This window comes from Marmota monax, unplaced genomic scaffold (assembly GCF_021218885.2).
Source record: "Marmota monax isolate L192 unplaced genomic scaffold, Marmota_monax_Labrador192_F-V1.1 WCK01_AAM20220418_F8-fsc00001, whole genome shotgun sequence".
NCBI lineage: Eukaryota > Metazoa > Chordata > Mammalia > Rodentia > Sciuridae > Marmota > Marmota monax.
The window spans coordinates 26,430,486-26,451,262 of NW_026693777.1; the positions used below are offsets into that span (position 1 = coordinate 26,430,486).

At 40.6% G+C, this 20,777-nt stretch overlaps 1 protein-coding gene across 4 annotated transcripts in view; it reads right to left on the bottom strand.

The window, feature by feature from the left end:
* Positions 1 to 20,777, bottom strand: part of Daam1 (dishevelled associated activator of morphogenesis 1) — a 176,669-nt gene that overhangs the window by 96,979 nt on the left and 58,913 nt on the right. For all 4 annotated transcript variants that reach the window (XM_046461283.2, XM_058584620.1, XM_058584621.1 and 1 more), the window contains exon 2: positions 10,937 to 11,156. In XM_046461283.2, the coding sequence (XP_046317239.1) occupies positions 10,937 to 11,119 (183 nt within the window). In that variant the 5' untranslated portion in view covers positions 11,120 to 11,156. The remainder of the gene's footprint in view (positions 1 to 10,936; positions 11,157 to 20,777) is intronic.

The window sequence follows — 20,777 nt, forward strand, 5'->3', positions numbered from 1 at the left end:
CCAGGCCCAAGTCACCTAGCCTAACCCCAGTCAGGAGTTTCCTGCAGGCCCAGCAGGCTGCACCCCTATGGTTTACCTCAGGGATACACCACCATTAACAGTGCCCTCTCCGAATTGAATCCTCCCTTGCCACTTCACAGTACCAGAAATAGGTCAAACCCCGAAGAGGCCAGTGACCAGACCTCAGGTCAGCAGTCATGGGGACAAGTACAATGAGGAGAGGAAAAGGCCAGACAAGGCAGATGGAGAACTGGGGGGGTGGGGGGGGTGACACTTTGGTAGCAAAATTAAAATTGAAATATTACACTTTGATAATTGTAAGACTGTAATAACTAACTAAACTTATGCAAATCCAGCCCCATCAAAGCAAACCACCATCACATCTGGGAATCAGGAATTGCCAACGCAACTCTTTAAATTTTAACTGCAATGACCCTGAGATGGGTACCTTGTTTCCATGGTGGTAGTGAGAAATCTGAAAGTTAGATAAGACTTTTTCTCAGTTTAAATAAAGGTGTATTCAGTGAATTATTACTTGCTCCTCACCAGCCAGGAAAGCCAGAAATGGAAAACAACAGAGAGCTTTAAACCCCAAAAGGGATGTGTACACACAGAGAACAAACCTGGAAGGTTTCCAGCCTCTAAGATCTCTGCCAACATTCTTAGTCATTATGCAGAATGCCACAATCTGACTCACCACCACCTACACGCCAATCGTCTCTGTCTGACAGGCATGTTTTCATTCGATACAAAAATAAGAAGTAAGAAATCCCACAAGCAGAGAGGCTGACTAGGAGAAATAGCTATTACCTTCTTACTACTGAGGGTTTAGTGTCTTATACTATTCCCTTTCTTTCCCTTATTGTAGGCAATGCAAACTATATTCCATTTTCTAGACAAAGTCTGCTGCTAAACCTGGAGACTTCTTTTTTTTTTTTAATTTTATTTTTTAGTTTTCAGCGGACACAACATCTTTGTTTGTTTGTGGTGCTGAGGATCGAACCCGGGCTGCATGCATGCCAGGCAAGCGCACTACCGCTTGAGCCACATCCCCAGCCCAAACCTGCAGACTTCTTGTTCAGCTTTTGTTATTCAACTAGAAATTCATCAGAGTGACTTTCTTTTAATTAATCTGAAATACCAGCAGAGTTTCCCAGTCATCTAAAATAAACAACTCTGTTGTCCATATCAAAATCATCTCCTAAAATCCATCCATCCACCCAAATTTCCAGTTTTTAGTCTTTCACCCAGGGCAACTTCAGGTAACAAAGCTTAACAGAATTTCTAGGCAGTGTTTTTCTATCTAAATGGAGGGACTTTGTCTACTGGGTCACAGAACCAGCTGAGTAAGGCACCCTGAGGCTCAATGGGAAACTCTGAGGCCCAGCTCACACAGCCCCCTTCTCCACCACACACCACAGCTCAGCTTTCCCTAGTCCAGGCCCCTCCTACACCCTCAGGAGATTTGCTGGCAGCTTATCTGACACATTTAAGTTTTAATTGGGTCAAAAGACAATCTAGCACAAGGAGTCTCTTCCCACAGCGCAGCTATGTATTTACGCAATAAATTGTAGAGAGACTTTTAAGAGTAGAAAATTTTTCTTAAGCGCTATTAATTATCCTTATCCTTTAATCTGCCACCCTTCACGGGGAACACTTTGGTGTTTCCCTAGTAAATAACAGCCCAATGAGGAAGATGACTAAAAAGGATGACAGGTGAGTGGGGTGTAGGGAGGGTGCAAGGATCAGCCTAAACCTATTACCACTACTTCAAGAAGTATTCAAAACACAAACCCAGATGCTGATGGACTCAGCAGTCATTAATCCATTCACACGTATGCATTCATTAAAATGCTTACTGAGCACCTGCTGTGTTATGCTTCAGTAACTAGTTATCCATCCATCCATCTATCCATTCAGACCACAAGCATTTATTGAGCACCTACTCTGGGCCAAGTATTGTTCTAGGCTCTGGAGTCCCTGAGACTGAAAATGCCAGGCATAACACTTGAGCCATTCTGTTCTGAGATGCAAAGGTGCATATTCATGGTGGATTTCACATGTTGAGTTATTTACATGGAAATAAACTCAAGCTGACAGCTGAAAAGATGGAAAGGGATTTTCTGACACCTTCTAAATCTACTATATGCCCATCTTTCCCGAAAACAATCCATAGTGTATTCTAAGTGAGTTTTCAGTCATTTGATTAAATTTGGTTCCTAAGTTTTATAATGTGTAATGAAATAAATACCTAGCAAGTTTAGGATGCTTCCAATAAATTCATTTAAAACTGAGCAAAAGAAAAAAACTTTTTGACTTTTTTAGGGATCTAGTCCCCCCCCCCAAAAAAAAAAAAAAATTCCAGCTCTTCATCCATGAGCCAGAAAATTCTAACTAAAAGATGTCATTAGTCACGGACCTCTCATAATAGGCATTAAGAAACAGTTTGAAATTTCAAAGGAATTCTGGAAATTGAGGGGGGTATTGGGGAGGTTCCAAACACAGCAGGTAAAAATTTTCAAAGACAATTTAGAACTCAAATATACCATCCATGTATTAGACATTTACCTCCCAAAGGCCGTGTCGCATATGTTTTGTAAGAGCAAATGATGGTGTTAGATGATTCTCAGAGTGCCAAGATATATTCTTATATACAGTAATTTGTAAAAACACAACAACTACCAGAACCTTCTAGCCATTACTAAAACACACTTTCAAAATTACACTGGAAACCCTACCTAAGCACCACTTTTAGCAATCAATCTCCCTACCTTTGAACATCATATTATATGGCTTATATATGGGACTTAAAGGGAGTGGGCAGGTTAATACAATATATTTGACTTTGTGTAATTTACACCTGGGACTAAGTTAAATAATCAGGTTTTAAATTGTAGCTAAAGATAAGTAGGTCCATACAATTTGGGTCTCTTTAGGATTCATATAAATGGAAAATATCAGATCCAAGGGGATTCATAACCATTATTAGTATAATAAATTCAGACGTGGCTTTGCACTACTTCCATGTAAAAAGAACATTTTCCTGTTTCTTTCCTCTGTCTCTTCATGGTCCGCCATTTCAAATTCCTTTGATTTGATACTAAGAAAAATCCAGAAATAAGTAATAACTAGATTGATAACAATGTATCTAACATGAAGTCAAAATCCAAATTTAACAGCCTGTAGGAAAAAGCTTTTAATGATCTTCATGAAATAAAATACAAATTTGAGACTACAAGGAAGAGATTTACCTTAGGCTTTAGTGGCTACGCTTAGTGAATCAGAAGACTAGAAGGAAACTTTCAAGCCCGTCTCAACCGTCTTACAAGCAGAGAGTAGGGGCTTCAGCCAGTACAAAGAAATGTGTAATGTCCACTGGCATGAAAATCTGCTACCAATCCTACTTTGATTCTCAGAAGAAATGCAATGTTCTACTCAAAAGCACAACAGATAGAGGTGACCAAAACCACTTACATCAACATCAGTATCACAAACTGTCTGCTATTCTCAGGGCCAGAATAATTTATCTATCAAGTTCTGGACTTAAGATCATTTTTTGACACCTTTAAATCGATTGTATTTTGGCAGCAGTTCACATTTACTACACAGGAATTTTAACACATTTAAGCCCATATCTATATTCCCACTTCCCTTTGTGATATACTGCATATTTTCACACTGTCCTAAGCATTTTTCTATGAATTCATCAAGTTGGCTCATCCATATAGGCTGTAGTGTCGAGGGAAGATCCACTCAATACCTTTTTCTTCTGTCAACTAGTTGTGTCTATCAGCCACACAGAATTTTCTCTTTTGACATTTAGAGGTTTGTCAAACGAAAACAAACCTCATGGAAACAGACCCATTTTAATATCAATTCCTTCATTAGAGTCTGATTTTTGGCTTCCAGACAACAGGGTACTCTGAAACTATTCTAGATATGTCTTTGAAGTCTTTACAGTCTGGTTTTCTCTGCTTAATTATCAAGCAAGATTTTACACTCTAATTAAGAAACAATAAATTAAAACTATGTCTCCTTACCAGTATTTTTTTTTCTTCTATCAGTTTAAAATTAAATGTTCCTACTACCCAATTTTTTTGTCTTTCTTGGAGACAGGGAACAGAACAGTGCCTCTGAGGAACTCTATTCTTAGTCATGGTCTTAGTGTAAAAGGCAAGTTTTAAAAATAAAGAAATAAAATATGATGAAACTTTTCATTGATTCTGGTGACAATGAAAGAATTTTATTATGAAAGCAAGCTTAAAATATCTCTAGTAATGGAAAAGAAATTATGTCATCCGTCTGAGAAAAGAGGTAATGATTCCCACGGCTGATGGGGCAAAATTTGTACATCGGTATTTCTTAAGTCTGAGTTGGATTCCTGTTGCTCCTTTCATACCAATGTGACTTCAGAGTATATTGAAAAATGAAGAGATTACTGATGTGAGTTCCCAAGTGAATGTATTTGGCACAGTGACTATGAACTCATCTAAATCTGATCTATCAACTAAATTCTCGCCCATTCTTACTATCTTGGTTTCCCAGATTCTGTGCTTGTTACTTAATGTTAAGAATGTCCTCAGAACTTAATGAAATTGGCCAATACCAATTATATTTATATATAATTATAGTGAAGACACATTTTCTTACCCTACTGTATCCAACATCACTATCTTTTCGTTTGGATTTTAACTCTGACAACCCTCGGGAGTACAAAGGGTGGTTTTGTGACCAGTAATGGATTTCTCAACATATTTCTTTAAAATGTTTTACGTTTCCTAGAAGGCACAATACTAGGTATCATCTTAAATCATTTGAACCGTTGGCCAAATAAATGGAAGAATAAAAATAGGACTTGAAAGAAGACAGATGAACCAGAAAACAGTAAAAAATGGAATTGGTAACATTTCAGGATTAGAGAGGCATGGGCTCTTGCTGCATACATTTTCAACTAGCTATAAATTCACAGTGCTGTATTATAAATGAAAGCTTTCCTTTAAAAAGTCCATGAAACAGATTCTAAATGTACAACATGTGAGCTATAAGAGGTGAGATTTACTATAATACACTTCAAAAATAATAACCAGACTTTGTTTTAAATCTGAATTTCTCCTCTAGAATCTCACACAGGAAATGAAGTTGGACTTTGCGGCCATTTCACAGGGCAAAAGAGCTGAGGGTGACAGAAGCAGAAACCTTAAGGAGGATACCAACTCCAACACCTCTGCTGCTGTTGGAGATTCTGCAGGAAACCCTCAACCCTGGGGATATACTCCAGAAAAGAGCAGTAGGGGGCTCCTAGTATTTCCCTCTCCTTTCTATTTCAAAATTAAAATAGCCAGAGGAGGTGTGTTGTTGTCAGAATAAGGCTCAACAACTGAACTTAAAGGGAAACATATTCAGAATCTACTCAGTGAAACCTGATACCATGGTTAAATTACCAACACCTCACAGAGGTTATGGAGAGCAATGGCTGTTTTTATAAATGTAGCCAAGTAACAAAATGTTTTGTTGTACTACGCTTTATCCAGTTCACTGGGAAAACCTGTAAGAAAGCAGAGGTGTTCTCCTCTGGTTCAAGGAAGAATTCGAGATATATATTTCAACAAACAATCCAACCAGGACCAATCTGCCTTTTCCAGGCTTGGATTCCCAATCCTCCCTGCCTCCTATTTTGAGGCTCCATCTAAACTGAACCTCATTCAGTTCCTTGAGTCTTCCATGCTTTCTCTCTCACCTCCCAGCATTTATACATCCTGTTCTCACTGTCTGTAACACTCTCTTCTCTCCTCCTTGCTGAGATAATAACTCTTTACTTTTCATGTTTCATATTCAATGTCACTTCCCCCAGGAGGCCTTCTAAGAACCTTCACACTAGACAGAAAGCGATAGGACTGAGTGTCAGGAAACAGCACCTTCCTTCCTCAGCACGTCTGGAATTACCAGAGAGCTAAGCTAAGGAATCAAGCAAATGGAAATCAAAATACCTTTCTCTCACTCATGAAAGCTGCATTGGAGAACCCGAAAACTTTCATCTACAGACAAAATGAAGATTTCAATGCTGCCAATTAGACACTCACCCACTAGTTGCAGGGATGGCCAGACAACTGCAGAACTTTTTGAGGAGGATCGTTAGTGTGGAATGTATAACATTAAGGGTCAAAGACTGTGTTTTCTGAAATCAGGTGGACTTGTAGCAAAACAGAAAGGCGGAGGAACTGAGTTCCACAAAGAAAAGTAGGAGCTGGAAGAGAGGCCTGGAGTGTTATTCCAGTAAAACTCTCTCCTCATGAAAAAAGGGGAATAAAGACTATTCCCTAACAAAATGTCCTGCTTGAGCAGACCCGCTCATAGCACTGGATCACAGTTGATGAGACTGCATATATAGGTGCCTGTCTTCTCTACTATCTTCAACTCCACAGTGTCATCAAGAACTGTGTCTGGTTTGCTCAGGATCTAGCATAGGCAGGCACTTACCATGCATCCACATCAAAACAGTCAGTCAACAAATGACATATTCCTCTGTTCGCCCAAAAGGAAATCTGCTACTGCTAATGTTGAGATGCAAAAAGTTACTTAATGAGGACAATTTAGACTGTTGTCAAGCCTAGGACTCTTCAAATATGTTTTCTGGGATAACCTAAGACCTTTCAGTGCTTCTGGTAAAGGAAAGAAGATAGTGAATCTTATTTTAAAGAATCAGCTTCAGATTGTTCTTTATTTTGACTAAGGCACAAAGCAAAGAGGAAGAAGTAGAGAGGGGAGGAGGAGGCAGGATAGAGAATACAGAAAGAAAAGAATTAATAATCAAAAGGCATAAAATGTATGGCCAGCAGAGATTATTCAGATACTCAATTTAATGTTTTATTTGTAAATATTCCAAATAATTTAGTATTTCTTAGCAGGGCACTTTATTTCTATCTGAAAACTCACACACAAAAAAAGTAATCCCTACATTATATGTCCTTAGTCCTTTAGGAGCTATTAAGCAGCTTGAAATGCAGCTGGTTAATCAATTAAAAAGGAATAAATAAGAACAAGTGCTGCTGGGCACAGTGGTGCCTGCCTGTAATCCCAGCAGCTCAGGAGGCTGAGACAGGAGGATGGCAAATTCAAGACCAGCCTCAGCAACTTAGTGAGGCCTTAAGCAACTTAGTGAGACTCTGCCTCAAAATAAAAAAGAAAAAGGGTTGGAGATATAGCTTAGTGGGTTAAATGTCCATGTTGCTGGGGTAAATGTAAGATGCTACAGCTACTTTGGGACAGTCTGACAGTTCTCAACAATTAAACATAGAATTCCTAAGGACCAGCAATTCCACTCCTAGGAATATGACCACACAAACTAAAAACATATTTCCATGCAAAGACGTTTACGTGAATGTTTGCAGCAGAATTATTCATAATAATCAAAGACTGACAAAACCCCAAATGTCCATCAATGCCTAAAGGATTTAAAAATGTGGTATGTCCATACAATGAATGCTATTTGGTAATAAAAAGAAATGAGGTACTGCTACATGCTACAATGAACGAACCATGAAAAAATGATGCTAAGAAGACAGTCACAAAGGACCATTTATTGCATGATTCCATTCATATGAATTGTCTCCAAATTACCAGAGACAGAAAAGAGATTGGTAGTTTCCAGGGGATGATGGGGTTGGGGATCAATGGGGAGTGAAGGTTTATGGACATGATGGTTATTTTTTAGGATGATGAAAATGTATTAAAATTGATTTTGAGGATGAATACACAATTATGTGAATACACTGAAAGCCCCTGAATTGCACAGTTTAAATAGGTAGATTCCATGTATATCCATGTGTCTCCATAAAGCTGTTAATTCAAAAGACAGGCAGGATGTGGAACTAGGACCCCCAGAAACCACTGCATCTTGTGACTGTGAATTCTGATTCCCCTGCTGTGGCAGGGAGCCTGCTAAAGAACTGGCTCCCTTTCTAAGAAGATTCTCACATGGCCAACTTCCTAACCAGGCTTACTCTTTTAATGAAATGATAAGGTTGCAGTAAGCACTTCTGAAAGAAATCCATTTGCTATCACTTTTTACAAATGTCATGAGTGACTCATCAGAGGAGGCATAGGAAACCAGCTTACAATAGCTGGCTCTGATGAGAGGTTTTCCAACAAAAGCAGAGGTGAAGCAGCCTGCAAGCCAGGTCCCACAGTGGCCCATTCACAGCAAGAAGATTTGCTTTAAAGAAAAGGAAAAACATGCGGCATTTGCCTAGAGTGTTGTGCCCAGAAAAACAAACAACAACATCTCTCTCATCCCTCCTGCTGGACTGGGATGTAGGGAATAATGTATCTGTTAGGTGCCAGCCTTTTTAAAGAAGTTATCTTCTTTAATCTTCACACCAATCCTATCAGAGGTAGTATTGCCCCCATATTATAGGCAAAGAAACAAGCTTAGATTCAAACAGAGCCCACCTTGAAGGAAATCTCCCTAGGCTGAAGAGCTGGCAGCAAGAAGAGCGGTCAGATTCCAGAGCCCTGGCACTCTTTGCCACCACTCCCTCTCCTGTATGTGGGAAGAGGCAGCCTTGCTCCCTCAACTGCTCAGTGGAACCCAGAGCAGGAGTGTCCAGTGGTTTTGAGCTCACCTCTCTTGCCCCAAGCCTCCCCCTGGCAGTTGGAAGGATTTGTGGTCTAAGTCCCTAAAGTCAGGACTAGACAAAAATTCATCGTCACTCACCAAGACAGATACAAACCTCAAGATAATTTGTTTTCCAATGGTTTGGCTCAAAGTTCTGGTTTGGCATTGGGTTTTTAACAACTAACAGCTGTAGGCAATTTTCACACAGAATAGAGACATCAGTAAGGAATAGAGAATGGACTCTTCTCCTTTATAAAGAAGTAACAGGGATCTGCCACCGCATGGGCTCCTGCTTTGGTCTCATTTTGGGAGCCAACTGAATGTGACTGAAATGGACATGGGATACCCACTGGCTCCAGTGCCTCTGAGGATGTCTTCAGCTATGAGCCACACCATCTCCTTAGGTTGACTTTCAATTTTAAAGTACTTTGAGTAAGAAATTTTAAAAACCCTGTAAATGCATTCTGATGTCCTCCTTGACTGCCTTCATGATAGGTGATTCACTGCCCCTCCCTGGGAGAGGACTATGTGTTCTCCACCCATCCCAATGACCTCAGGCTTGGCCATGTGACCTGTGGTGTTAGTCCCTGCAGGAAGACACCTGTGTAGTCAAGTGTGGCTATGTGAGTTCTATTGGCAATGAAATGAGGGCACAAAGACATGTTACTTTCAAGCATACACTTGGAGCTCACTAGTAGGTCTAGGTTGACATATCTGTCATTCCTCTTGGATAGAAGATGGCAAGGAACAGAACCACAGCTAGCACAAGAAGAATTTACAGCATTACTAAGAGACTTTGCTGTTGTAACCACATAGGTTTTGCTACTAACACAGAACTCCTTAAAGATGATGGAGACAGCTAGTAACATGGATCCCCTGCACTTGTCTCGTTTTTGACTCCTGCTGACAGCTCACCTCCACGTAGTCTCCTCCACCTCATCACCTTGTCCTACATAACAGACATGCACACAATCTGTGTAGAGGTGTCGTGCTTACTCCTTTGGTGGCACTACACCTTCTTCATCATTGGTCCCCTTGCTACTGAAACTGTCAGGTCTGTGGGGGCAAATTCTAACTTTCTATTTTGACCTCCTCATTGATAACCTAGAATAAAGTTCTGCGATGGATAGAGAAGGGAGAGGGGACAGATTCCTTAAACAATGAAAATATTCAACATCATAAAGTACAAACATACTGTCACGAGTCATCTCTTCTTTATTTAAACCAATTCTGGTTGGAAATAGACCCATTACTCTGGTCAGGAGACCAGAACTCAAAAACTCTCTCAAATTGACTTCTCCTTTTGTTTTATAAGTGAATTCTGGTCTGTAAGAGCTGGAGCGACATATGCTCAGTTCCCATATCACCTACGGAAGGCAGGGACAGAGCTCACTTACTTAACCTAAGAGTCATGCAAAATGCTAGCACTGTCTGGGACTGTTGAACAATCTAAGTCTGATTAGGACTGACTCCATTACAAAACATCAGTAGTGACTGGAGAGGATATGGTACCCTTATAACATTTTACTAAGCACTTTCCAGAGCCAGACACTGGGCTACTCTCCACTGTGCATAGTTCTCATTTAAACATTACATCAAACCTAGGAGGGAGTACTATTTTCTCCACTTTCCATAAAATGGGCTTAGAAAAATAACATGATTTTTCTATATCTATGCAGATAAGTTAGAGCCAGGGTCTCCCTAATCCCCATATCAGTCCCCCTTAAACTATGCCATAGTGTCCTCTGCAATGCCTGAAAGTGAAGCTGAAGAGTCCACTCTCATCTCTACATAAATGGGTCCCACACTTGACACATCACCTCATTTGAGGAGAGTGTGTTCCAACTATGATAGCATCTATAAAAAGTTTCCCACAACAGTTATTATTCCAATCCTATCATTAGGCTAAATAATGATACAGTGCTTAAGTAATAATGTCTCTCACAAAGGATCAAGGACAAGTTGGGAAGAACAACTAGTTTTTAACAAGACATTAATACTACGCGTTGGAAGTGGGGGTATAGGAGCAGCGGGGAATCCCAGAAGGTGTGAAGTACATGAAGGAATTATTTATATATGCAAGTACAGACTCGGTGGGATGAGGAGGAATTAGGAAGAGCAAGTACTTGGATGTAGTAATGCCACCCTCTACCTCCTCCTTCTCCACAGCTCATTGCTGACTATGAAGGTACAGGCATACAGAGAGGACTAGGGCCATTTCAGTGGAAAAGGAAGTACATGGCAAACCAAAAGAACCCATTCATACCCCCTCCTCTTCTCCCTCCCTGGCTCCCTCCAATGCCATAGAAATCTAGGACTCACCACAAGTTCGCTGAACATGACATCCAGCTCCTCCACAGGGGGCATGGGCAATGCTGGCTCCATGGTCTGAAGCGCAAAACTGCTATCATTTCGCAGTCGATATGTGATTTCTGGGTGGTCATTATTTCGGAAACAGCAAAAGATGAATGAAATCCCCCGTCCACTTCTCTTCCTGGGAGCCATGGCTAAACTCTGTGCTCTTTCTGGATATGACTAAACTCTGTGAAGAGAGGACATGACATGGTTAAGATTGCAAGAGACAAAGAACATTTTGAAAAGTTAGACCAATTCAAGAGCCCCCTGTGCTGGCAGCAACGTGTGGACCCTTCAGGAAACAGAGGGTGGTCCCAAGAAGGCTGGGAGTCTAACTGGGCAGAGAGCCCATATCCTTCTATTCACTTGCCAAGTGTTTGCTGTGATCAACTGCTGAGCAAACAAACAATGTCACCCACTCCACCCACAACATGCTCTAACCACACAGAGCCACTGGCCATTTTTTGTACATCACGTTCCTTTTCCTGCAATCTATTTTGTTCATATTATTCTCCCTGTAAAAAATGACTTTTTCTTCCTTCCCCCCAGGAGATCTCATTCATCCTTTAAAATCCAATTCCAATTTCTCCCTTCCCTTCCCTTCCCTAGGTGGAATTAATAATACCATCTATATGCTAAGGAATAATGGAGGAAGCCAGTCTGACATGTGTCACAATCTCGTTCTTCAAGCATGTGAAGATCCTGTTAAATCACGGTAACCCAAAGCGGGCAGGAGGCATCATGCATTAAAGTACTTTGTGGCCCTAAAGCCCTGCCCAGTGCCAGGAAAAAGGGAGCCATTTAATAAATGCCGATCATGTTGAATAATTTCAATTCATGTCAAAACCAAAGGGACTGAATATGAGCCAAAAGTGTCAGAATTTTTCAAATAGAAAAGATGGAATGAGTTCACCAATAAGAAAATGGCTGAATAATACATTCACCCAAAAGAACACTACTCATTCACCGAAAAGAACGAGGCATCCATATATGTAGATAAGGAAAAATGTTCTAGATCCCATATAGTACACATACTACATACTATAGGATTACCTGTTTTAAAGAAAGTGTTTGTATTAATAAATCTATACAAAGTATTAACAACAGTAACCCCCCAAATTTAAAAAAAATGGAAGAAAGTTGGAAAAGAATTTCTTTCACGTTACAGCCTTTTGAATTTTTACCCCCAAAATGTTTTAAATGAATACAAAGGGTTTTTGTTTGTTTGTTTGTTTTATGCTACTACTACAAATATTGCCTTTCTAAGTGATACCATCAAATGAAAAAGCAAGTCAAAGAAGAATAATGTCCTCAGCATGATGCCAGAGAATATTTTTGAAAACAATCTCATAAAAACAAATTTAAAAAAACCCACACTAACATTTACATGTAAATGCATAACAAAGAGTTTGGAAAGGTACACAGCAAATTCCAACTCTGAGAGGGACAGAACTGGGAAAAGGCAAGAAAGGGGACATTCTTTTCATGCTATAGTTTCAATAATGAGCATTATTTGTGTTTAATTTTTATAGATTTTTATTTTTTAAAAAGAAACAGGGTTAATAAAAAAAATGTTGAAGGAGAATTGTCTCTTTAAGGGCTAGAAAGAGCAGAGGAGGAGAAAAACACCTCTGGCAGGGAAGCTGGCACAGCAAAGGCAGAAGTTCCCTGGAGAAACAGCAGAGAGACAGACTAAACAGTGGGGCTGATGAGTCTGGAATCATCCCACAAGCAACAGGAGTCACAGTCAGCAATAGCCTCTCCTGAGTAGAAAGCAGCTGTGGCTGGGTCTTGATTGCACTCATTTCTCAGAGTTGTGGACAAGTTACCTCGCTGGGGAAGAAGCTACCAGGAAGGCTGAGCACCCCTCAGAGCACAGAGCACTGCCTGCCAGAGATGCAGTTAATGTCACCATGCTGACAATCACTACCCACCAGAGCGTGTCCTCACAGACAGGGCTAACACTACTGTGGGCACTTCCTGGAAGGCAAGGAAAGACCTAAGGGGGAAGCAGAGGTCCACATCTATCCTGGAATTGATTTCAGATCCTGCTACACAGGATCAGAGGTGTGGCACCCCCAAGGTGGAAGCCTACAGGGAGAAGCTTAGGGTAGATTAAGGAAGACACCCAGTGTCTGGGATAGGGAGAAATGGGGATAGAGTCCCTGGCTGTGTTGTCTTCAGACCAAGTTACCTGTTAGAAATGTCCCAGGCATAAAGTATCCAAACTATCAGGCTAAGGTACTCCAAGCACCTCCTATCTGGAAGACGCCAATCCGGGCTTTTCACTTAAGCTTAATCCCAGCAGCTCTGCTTTCATCTACTTTGGGTATTAAAATATTATGTATCAACTATTTTATACAAATCTCCTCTGACTATCAATTACCATTAGAAGAGTATGCAAAAGCCCCCAGGGCCACAACAATCTGTCCCCTGCCTGCCTTTCTACCTACCATGCAGCACTCTTCCTGAGTCATTGCACCTCAACCACATGGGCCATGATGGCCTCACAGTCTTTGCACCAACAGTGTCCGTGACTGGCATGTCCGGGCTCACATCTGATCATGGCTGATGTTTCTCATCACTAAGCCTCATCATTTTCTCTAAGAGGTCATCGCCCACCATCCCAAAGTAGTAGTAATCTTTCCATACCCTATTCATTATTCTTTTATCCTATGTTATGATAAAGAGTGGCAGTGGCCACTATTTGAAGTTATCTTATTTGATTATTTCATGCAAGTAAGGGCCTTTAATATATTGCTCACTGCTTGTCCCCAGCACATAGGATATAGATACTTATATATTTAATGAATGAATATTGGACTTAAATTTATAATATCATTTTTAAAAGGTTCTACTTCAAAAAATTTTAAAGATTATGGGGTATGAGATGAAAGTCAAAGGAGTCTTAAGTTTTACTTATAAGATTTTGAGCTTTTAAAGAATAATATATTCATACATTATTTACATACTTAAAAATAAAAGTCTATACACAGAAGAGAGACTAAAGTGTGTCAACATTTAATAATGGGTAGTTGAGAAGAGTTTTTGTTCTTAAGTTTTAAAAGTAAAACTCTACCCATCGACATATGGCATCTTCCAAACCCCAAGTCTAAAACCTGTCACCAATTTCTTGATTTCATAATTAATATTACAATTAAAAGTTCTCATAAACAACTATGACTTGTAAACACTACTAGAGTCAGGCCTTCTGCTCACTCTGAAAGTTGGCACCTGGAATTCTCTGGGATGAGAAGGCTAAGAGCAGGGCTTCCATCATGGAGTCCTGTGTGATGCTCTAACTGGCACTGAAATAAAGACTGAGCAGAGACATCTACCGTCCCACTCTGTTGGAACACACATCTCTTGGCCTGGGGTGCACGTATGTGTACAAGGTTATACAGGACATAGGAAGTACTTGGGATTCCTTCGGCAAGTGTGTATGAATACTATTTACTAGACACGATGGTAGGCACTGAAGAGTAATGAGTCACTTATTGGTGGAGATAGTAGTACACCAAGTCATTATAACAAAGGTAACAGGACATGTCCTACCTGTGAGTGCTAGGTAAACAAGCAGGAAGCACCTAGGCAAGAACTGGGAAATAGTCCCTGATGGATGAGTGGAGTTTCGGTAGAACATGGAAAGCAGGGCGCTTAGACAGAGGGAACCATACAAAAGGCAAGAGGTGGGCAGAGCATGGTGAGAATGAGGATTGAGAGGTATGATACAGACTGCACTGTGTGCCCTGTCTTCCCACAGCTGAGCCCTGGACTCTCTTCTCCTACTCAAGATCCAATGGTATGCCCAGTACCGTTCTAAACTAGCTTTCTGTGCCCCAGTGAATTGGATTTTAGCTTAACTTTTTCATCTTTTCTCTTTCCTTAAAAATATCCTATACTTTTCTCATTTTCCATGTCCCATAACATCTGTGCTCTTCTCTTCTTCTACCCAAGTGCTCCCCTCATTCTTTCCTGTCCTTGTCTTTGTCTTTCAATATCTTCCCACCTGAAAGAACCAATCCCAAGAGTACTTGGTGCAGTGAGATACATCCACTGCCTGCAGTAGCTGAAATTTGGTTCAACATTTCTGAAGGACAATTTATCAAAGCCTTAAAATAGTCCACATTTTGACCTAGTATTTCTACATGTGAAAATATATTCTCTTTTTGTGTAGACTATCAAAGATGTCTACACAAAAAACTTTTAAGGCATGATCTGAAATAGCAAATGAGATCACAAAGTAAGTGCTAGTAATACAGAACTCTACGAAAAGGTACATAAATAAATAAATTATCATACAACTAGGTGATAGACCACTAACTGGCCCTTTATAAAAGAATATTTAACTAGTACAAAAAATCACCACATAAAAAATTAAAAATAGGTTATGTAATAGACCATTCTTATAAGAAAAAAATTCACATATATAACCAGGAAAGAAGAATGAGAAAAACGTGAGCAGCAAGTAATTCTGTGACAGATTGTGTACATTAACTTTTTTTTTTTTTTTGCTTATTATAAAAAAGAAAAAAAAAAAACCTCTCTGTTCTTTCCAAGTTATCACAATGAAGGCATACTACTTTCACAATTTATAAATTAGATGAGATATTCCAAAAAATTTTTTTCATTGGCCAGGAATGTGGCTTAGTGGTAGAGTGCTTGCCTAGCATGCATGAAGCCCTGGGGATCTTTAGTACCACCAAAAAAAAAAAAAAAAATCAAGGTTATGGTGATCTATACACCAGTTTCTCAAACTATAAACTGTGGTAAAGGACTAGTTGTTTCCCATTTAATCTGTTATAAATGGATATTTTTATAAAATATAGTACAAATACCTCAACAATGTTAAATTGTTATAAAGATTTCTCTAAGTGCTTGCTCTCAATTCTTTAACCCAGTACAGGTTGGCAGCAATAGCACTGATGTACACTGGGTCCTGCGAGTTGAGACTTATCTCATTAAAATATAACTGCTAATGTTTGTCTCCGGTATAAGTCCTCAGGGCAGATACCACATACCATTCAGAAGCTAGGCCAATGCCCTGCATGTCTTATTGTCAATTAACTGAAGAGAGATTGCTCAGGACAAGGTCAGCATCATTGAGTGTGTGAGTGTGACAGGGTAGGGGGGAAGAGTTCACAATGCAGGGAGATGAAGGCAAGAAAATCAAGTAGGCTAACATGTGCAAGTAGGCTATAGTCCAAGCTCAGCTTTCAACTTCATTCTAAGTCATTCTTCCAGACAGACTTGCTAACCTACCCAACTAGACATGGTCTGGGCTCTCTTAGTATTTTATGACCCCCATGATGCAGAACCAACAGTTACAGCAATTTGAGACCTGGGTCTTTCTTCCCTTCTTGAAGAGTCAGCTCCATAAGGAAAAGTGCCCACAGTCTATGTTTCTTAGTGCCTCACATACAAGAGTATAGCAAAAGTATTTGGAAAATAAATAAAGAACAGCAATAGTTTTTCTTTTGCATTTTGCAAGTTGTTTCACATAAACTCAAAGTACATTACATCCTGGTTGTACTGAGGAGGGACAGGGAAATTATCTAAAAATCAGTCCAAAACATTCTCTGAGTCTTAGAAAGAAAATGCCAACAGTTCTATAAAGAAAAGAACATGAAGGTGTTGGCTAGTTTCTAAAGTGGGTAATAAGATATAGAGCCTATTACAGTCAAGAATCTAACTGAAATCATTTTAATAAGGACCCAAATTTTGACTGACAGGCAATTTGTATTTAAAAGACTTGGTAAAGCCCAAAGGCCAAGTTTTTATGCTGGCTTCTCCATGGAACCACAAATAAAAGATCCCTGATTAAACCCATCCTAGACTACAGATGATGGCATGTCTTTGAGATTCCCAACTTGCAATCATTTTATGTACATATTTGGAAATCCATTGTTCAGATCCTCATCTCTCAAATACACACCAAAACAGGAAGCAAAGTGATCATCCCATTTGACCTTCAGAGGTAGCAGCCACATACAGCCAGCCCTCCTACCTGCTCCAGTACTTCACAATCAGGAGTGATCCCAACAACTGCCCTGTGCATGTGAGTCACATGGCCATTCACACTCATCACTTCATTCCAACACAGGGGAAACTTGGTTTGCTGGGGAAGGTAGAGATGCTCATGTGGAAAAAGCCTGACTGGTTGGGAGAGGGCTGGGAGCTTGGCAGAGGTAGGGAACCTGCCTAGCGGTAAGGCTGGAATCCAGACTCCACCTCTCCAACCTCAAGGCCAGGAGCTCAGCCTCCCCTCACCTTCCACCACAATGACTACAAGTTGCTCTCCCATTCCCTTGATTCCCTAGTCTAGGGGTTGGCAGACCTTTTCTGCAAAGCGGCTGACAGTAAATACTCTGGGCTTTGTAGGCCATTAGGACTGCAATTGCAAGTACTCAACCCTGCCATTTTGCCATGAAAGCAGTCGCAGACATCTGTAAACTTAAGTTCCAATAAAACTTGACTGTGGACACTGAATTTCATATAACTTTCTCACGTCACTAAATGATATGTTTTAAAATTTACTTTCAACCATTGAACACGTACAAACCATTCTTAAGCCATTGATCACAAAAGCAGTTGACAGGCTCATGTGCCTTTGATTTGCAGATCACCAATGAGTGTCTATTCCTTCATATTTGTCCACTTAATTGTTTAAGCAACGGTAGACAGTGTGATCAGGTACGGCCTACCAGATAGGTGACGCTTAGTTGAGACTGGATGGATAAAGTGGGATCAGCCCTGTAAAGTACTGAAAAGGATTTCAGACAGGAGGAGTGCAGGGATTGGATTGAGCAGGTAAGGAACTGGCAAATTTGAGTCAGGGAGGGAAGACAAAAGTTGTGAGTAATGGGAGGCTGGAGAAGACAGAGGCTCAGACTGGAAGAGCCACACTGGAGTGCCAGGCCTAGCATACTTGATTTTCCAGCCCTCATCCTCAAACACCCTAAACATTGCCCAAACCCAGGCCCCATGCACACACAATTTGCCAGCATCAGACCTTTACACCAGCTGCACCTCTGAGCTCACCCAGCAGCCCAGGGTGTTTTCCTTCTTTCACTCGTCATTGAAGACTCCATTCCAATAATGCTACTTTTATGGGCCATAAGTTTCTGAGGGATGGGCACATATTTCTTGCCACACCTCTTGCACCATATACATAGTTGAGCAAATATATTCTATTCTATGGGATCCTGAAAGTAGGGACTAAGTTTTGTTCAGTTTCTGACACACAGTATATTCTCAATAAATGTTTGCTGTATGCAAAAGCATGAATGCCTAAGTGAGCAGATGGTCCCACCTCTGAATTTCGGGCATGTGTGACTGGGTGTTCTTTCCACAGTTGTCTTTGGATCTGTTTTTCACAACAACCAAAAAAATTGAAGCCAGTTGGATCATCAAATACTCCTTTGCCACTTGTCAAGTTTTTTGATGCTGTCAGTAGCTTCACAGATGGATTTCATCCTCAGGGTATCTGTAGCCTCCCTAGAACAAGGAGTTTCTGGGCTGAAAGAGTGGGGTTTGCTTTCTCAATTCATTCCTAAGTAAGCTCCATTGGAAATAGACCCACTGATATAATCTTTTAGATATTTTCCCAATTCCTTACATTAAGTGGATGCTTAGCTCAAGAAAGAATTCACTTACTCAGCTATTGTTCCTGAGCCTCCTCAGTATGCCAGACAGCGTTAGGAGATGGAAACACAGAAGAACCAAAACTTGGAGATCACAGCCTAGTGGGGACTCATCGATGAGGGAACAGGGGAGCTGGCCCTTCTCTAGTCTGAAGAAGAGGGAATGTGCAGTTCCTGAAACCTGGGGACTAGGTTTCTACATCTTGGCCCCTTTTTAATCAGATCAGCCTGAAGGAAAGGACTAATTCCACCATGACGGCTGGGCCCTCAACCAGAACACTCCTCTAATCTCAGCTTCTGGCACTATTGCAGAGGAAGAAGTCACCTCTGGGACATCCAAAATGCAATCCATCTATAACATTACAGATGACTATTGCTATGTTGTGCACAAGGAAGCAATTAAAAAGCTACTTAAGATTCTGGAGCAGGTGCATTGCTTAGCAAAGAATAAGAAATTCAATCCATCTGTGGCCTAGCTCAAAGTCAGAGTCATTTGTACTGATCTTTAACAAAACAAACAAGACTCTCAATGTAGCAACAGTCAAAAAATGAGGGCAAATTTTAGGGAAAGTAGATGATGATTCAGATGATAAAAACATGGTAAAACAGTCTACAGTCCACAAGAAAACCCTTCCTAACACTTTTCTTTGGTGATGCCGAGTCACAGTACATGTGATAGAGTAAAGTTTGTTTTCCACAGAGCAAGATACAATCAACATCTAACACATGGGGAAAATTTGAAGGTTGGAGATGACAAAATAGATTTGCACTGATAGATACACCATTTTAATTGTTTCTTCAGGGACTTCTGTCACACATTTATGAGATGGCTGCCCACACTGAGGGATCTGATTGCTAGCCAAGTTACCAAGGTTTCTCCTGACCAGCGTTGTTACAGGGGAAACGGAAGCCTAGATATGCTAGGGAGAGGGAGGGAGGGAGCCAGGGACAGTGAGTCCCTGCTGGCTACCAGCTGGGTTAAAATTGAGAGCACTTTGATGTACTTGCATAGAACAAGGGGGAGCATACTTCTACCCCACCTCTATTATTTTAATCAAGATAGACAGCACTTCACATTGAATTCTCTAGTTAAACTCTCAATCCTAAAACATAGGCATTGGTTTTGTACTATACACCATCTCTGGAATTTCTAAAACAATGGAATCCATGTCACAGACATAAAAAAAAGAGGGACTGGGGAAACAATGTCTCCTATAAGAGCAACTTAAAAGAGAAAGGTTGGGGACCCTCCATTTTAGTTGCCATACTTATTGCTTTCAGAGCTACAGTGAACCTCACATTTTGCAATTTTCCAGAGGGCCCCAACATATAATTTGGGTTGCAACAACACAACCATATTAACCCAAACTCTCTTATCAAGAAAAATGTGAAAGAAAAAAATTGCTTTGCTTCTTTCCTTGGCCATCTCTCTCCCCTCTCACATTCCACATGTCTGGTTTCATTTCCCAAGTCCACCAGATGCCAAATACTATTTAGAGCTTTAAAAAAAAAAAAAAATATCATGGGATAGAGTCTAAAGGTTGCAGGAGAAATGTCTGAAAGGGAATTGTATTTTCTCCACAAGTTTCAACATCCTCTCCATCAGGAAATGGAAAGGGCGTTTCCCAACAAGTGTGTCCAGTGGAGGGACAGCCCTTCCCATATGCTTGGTCCCCAAAGGATGTTCTCATAGGGCACCTCTTGGAGTGGCTCCTGGAAACTCACTCAGCAGTCAGTTTTCTCAACCCAGTAACTTTTCTGATACAAGAAACCAAACTGAAAACACCCCAAAAAGCCACCAGCACCCTGAAAACACTGACTACTCCTCTGTCTGCTGGGCATTAGGGCAGTCACATGCACTAATTCAAAGCCTGAACAGGTCCCTGCCTCCCCTACTTCCTCCCTAGATCAGGGAGAAAGGAGCCTAAAAGCATTCCACAAGCACTCTCAGCCAGACCAGGCCTCAATCAGCACATAATTAAGGTCTTTCTCCAAGCCCAAGCCACAGACTCCTGCCAGAAACACTGCCCCCACCCCTCATGTAAAGAGCAAACAAGGGCATCTCCAGATATTCACCCTAAAAAACTGGCAGCGACTGTTGTGTCCCATGACTCACTACTTAAACCATAGGTTTAGGGTATAAATCCCTAAAGCCAATATAACAC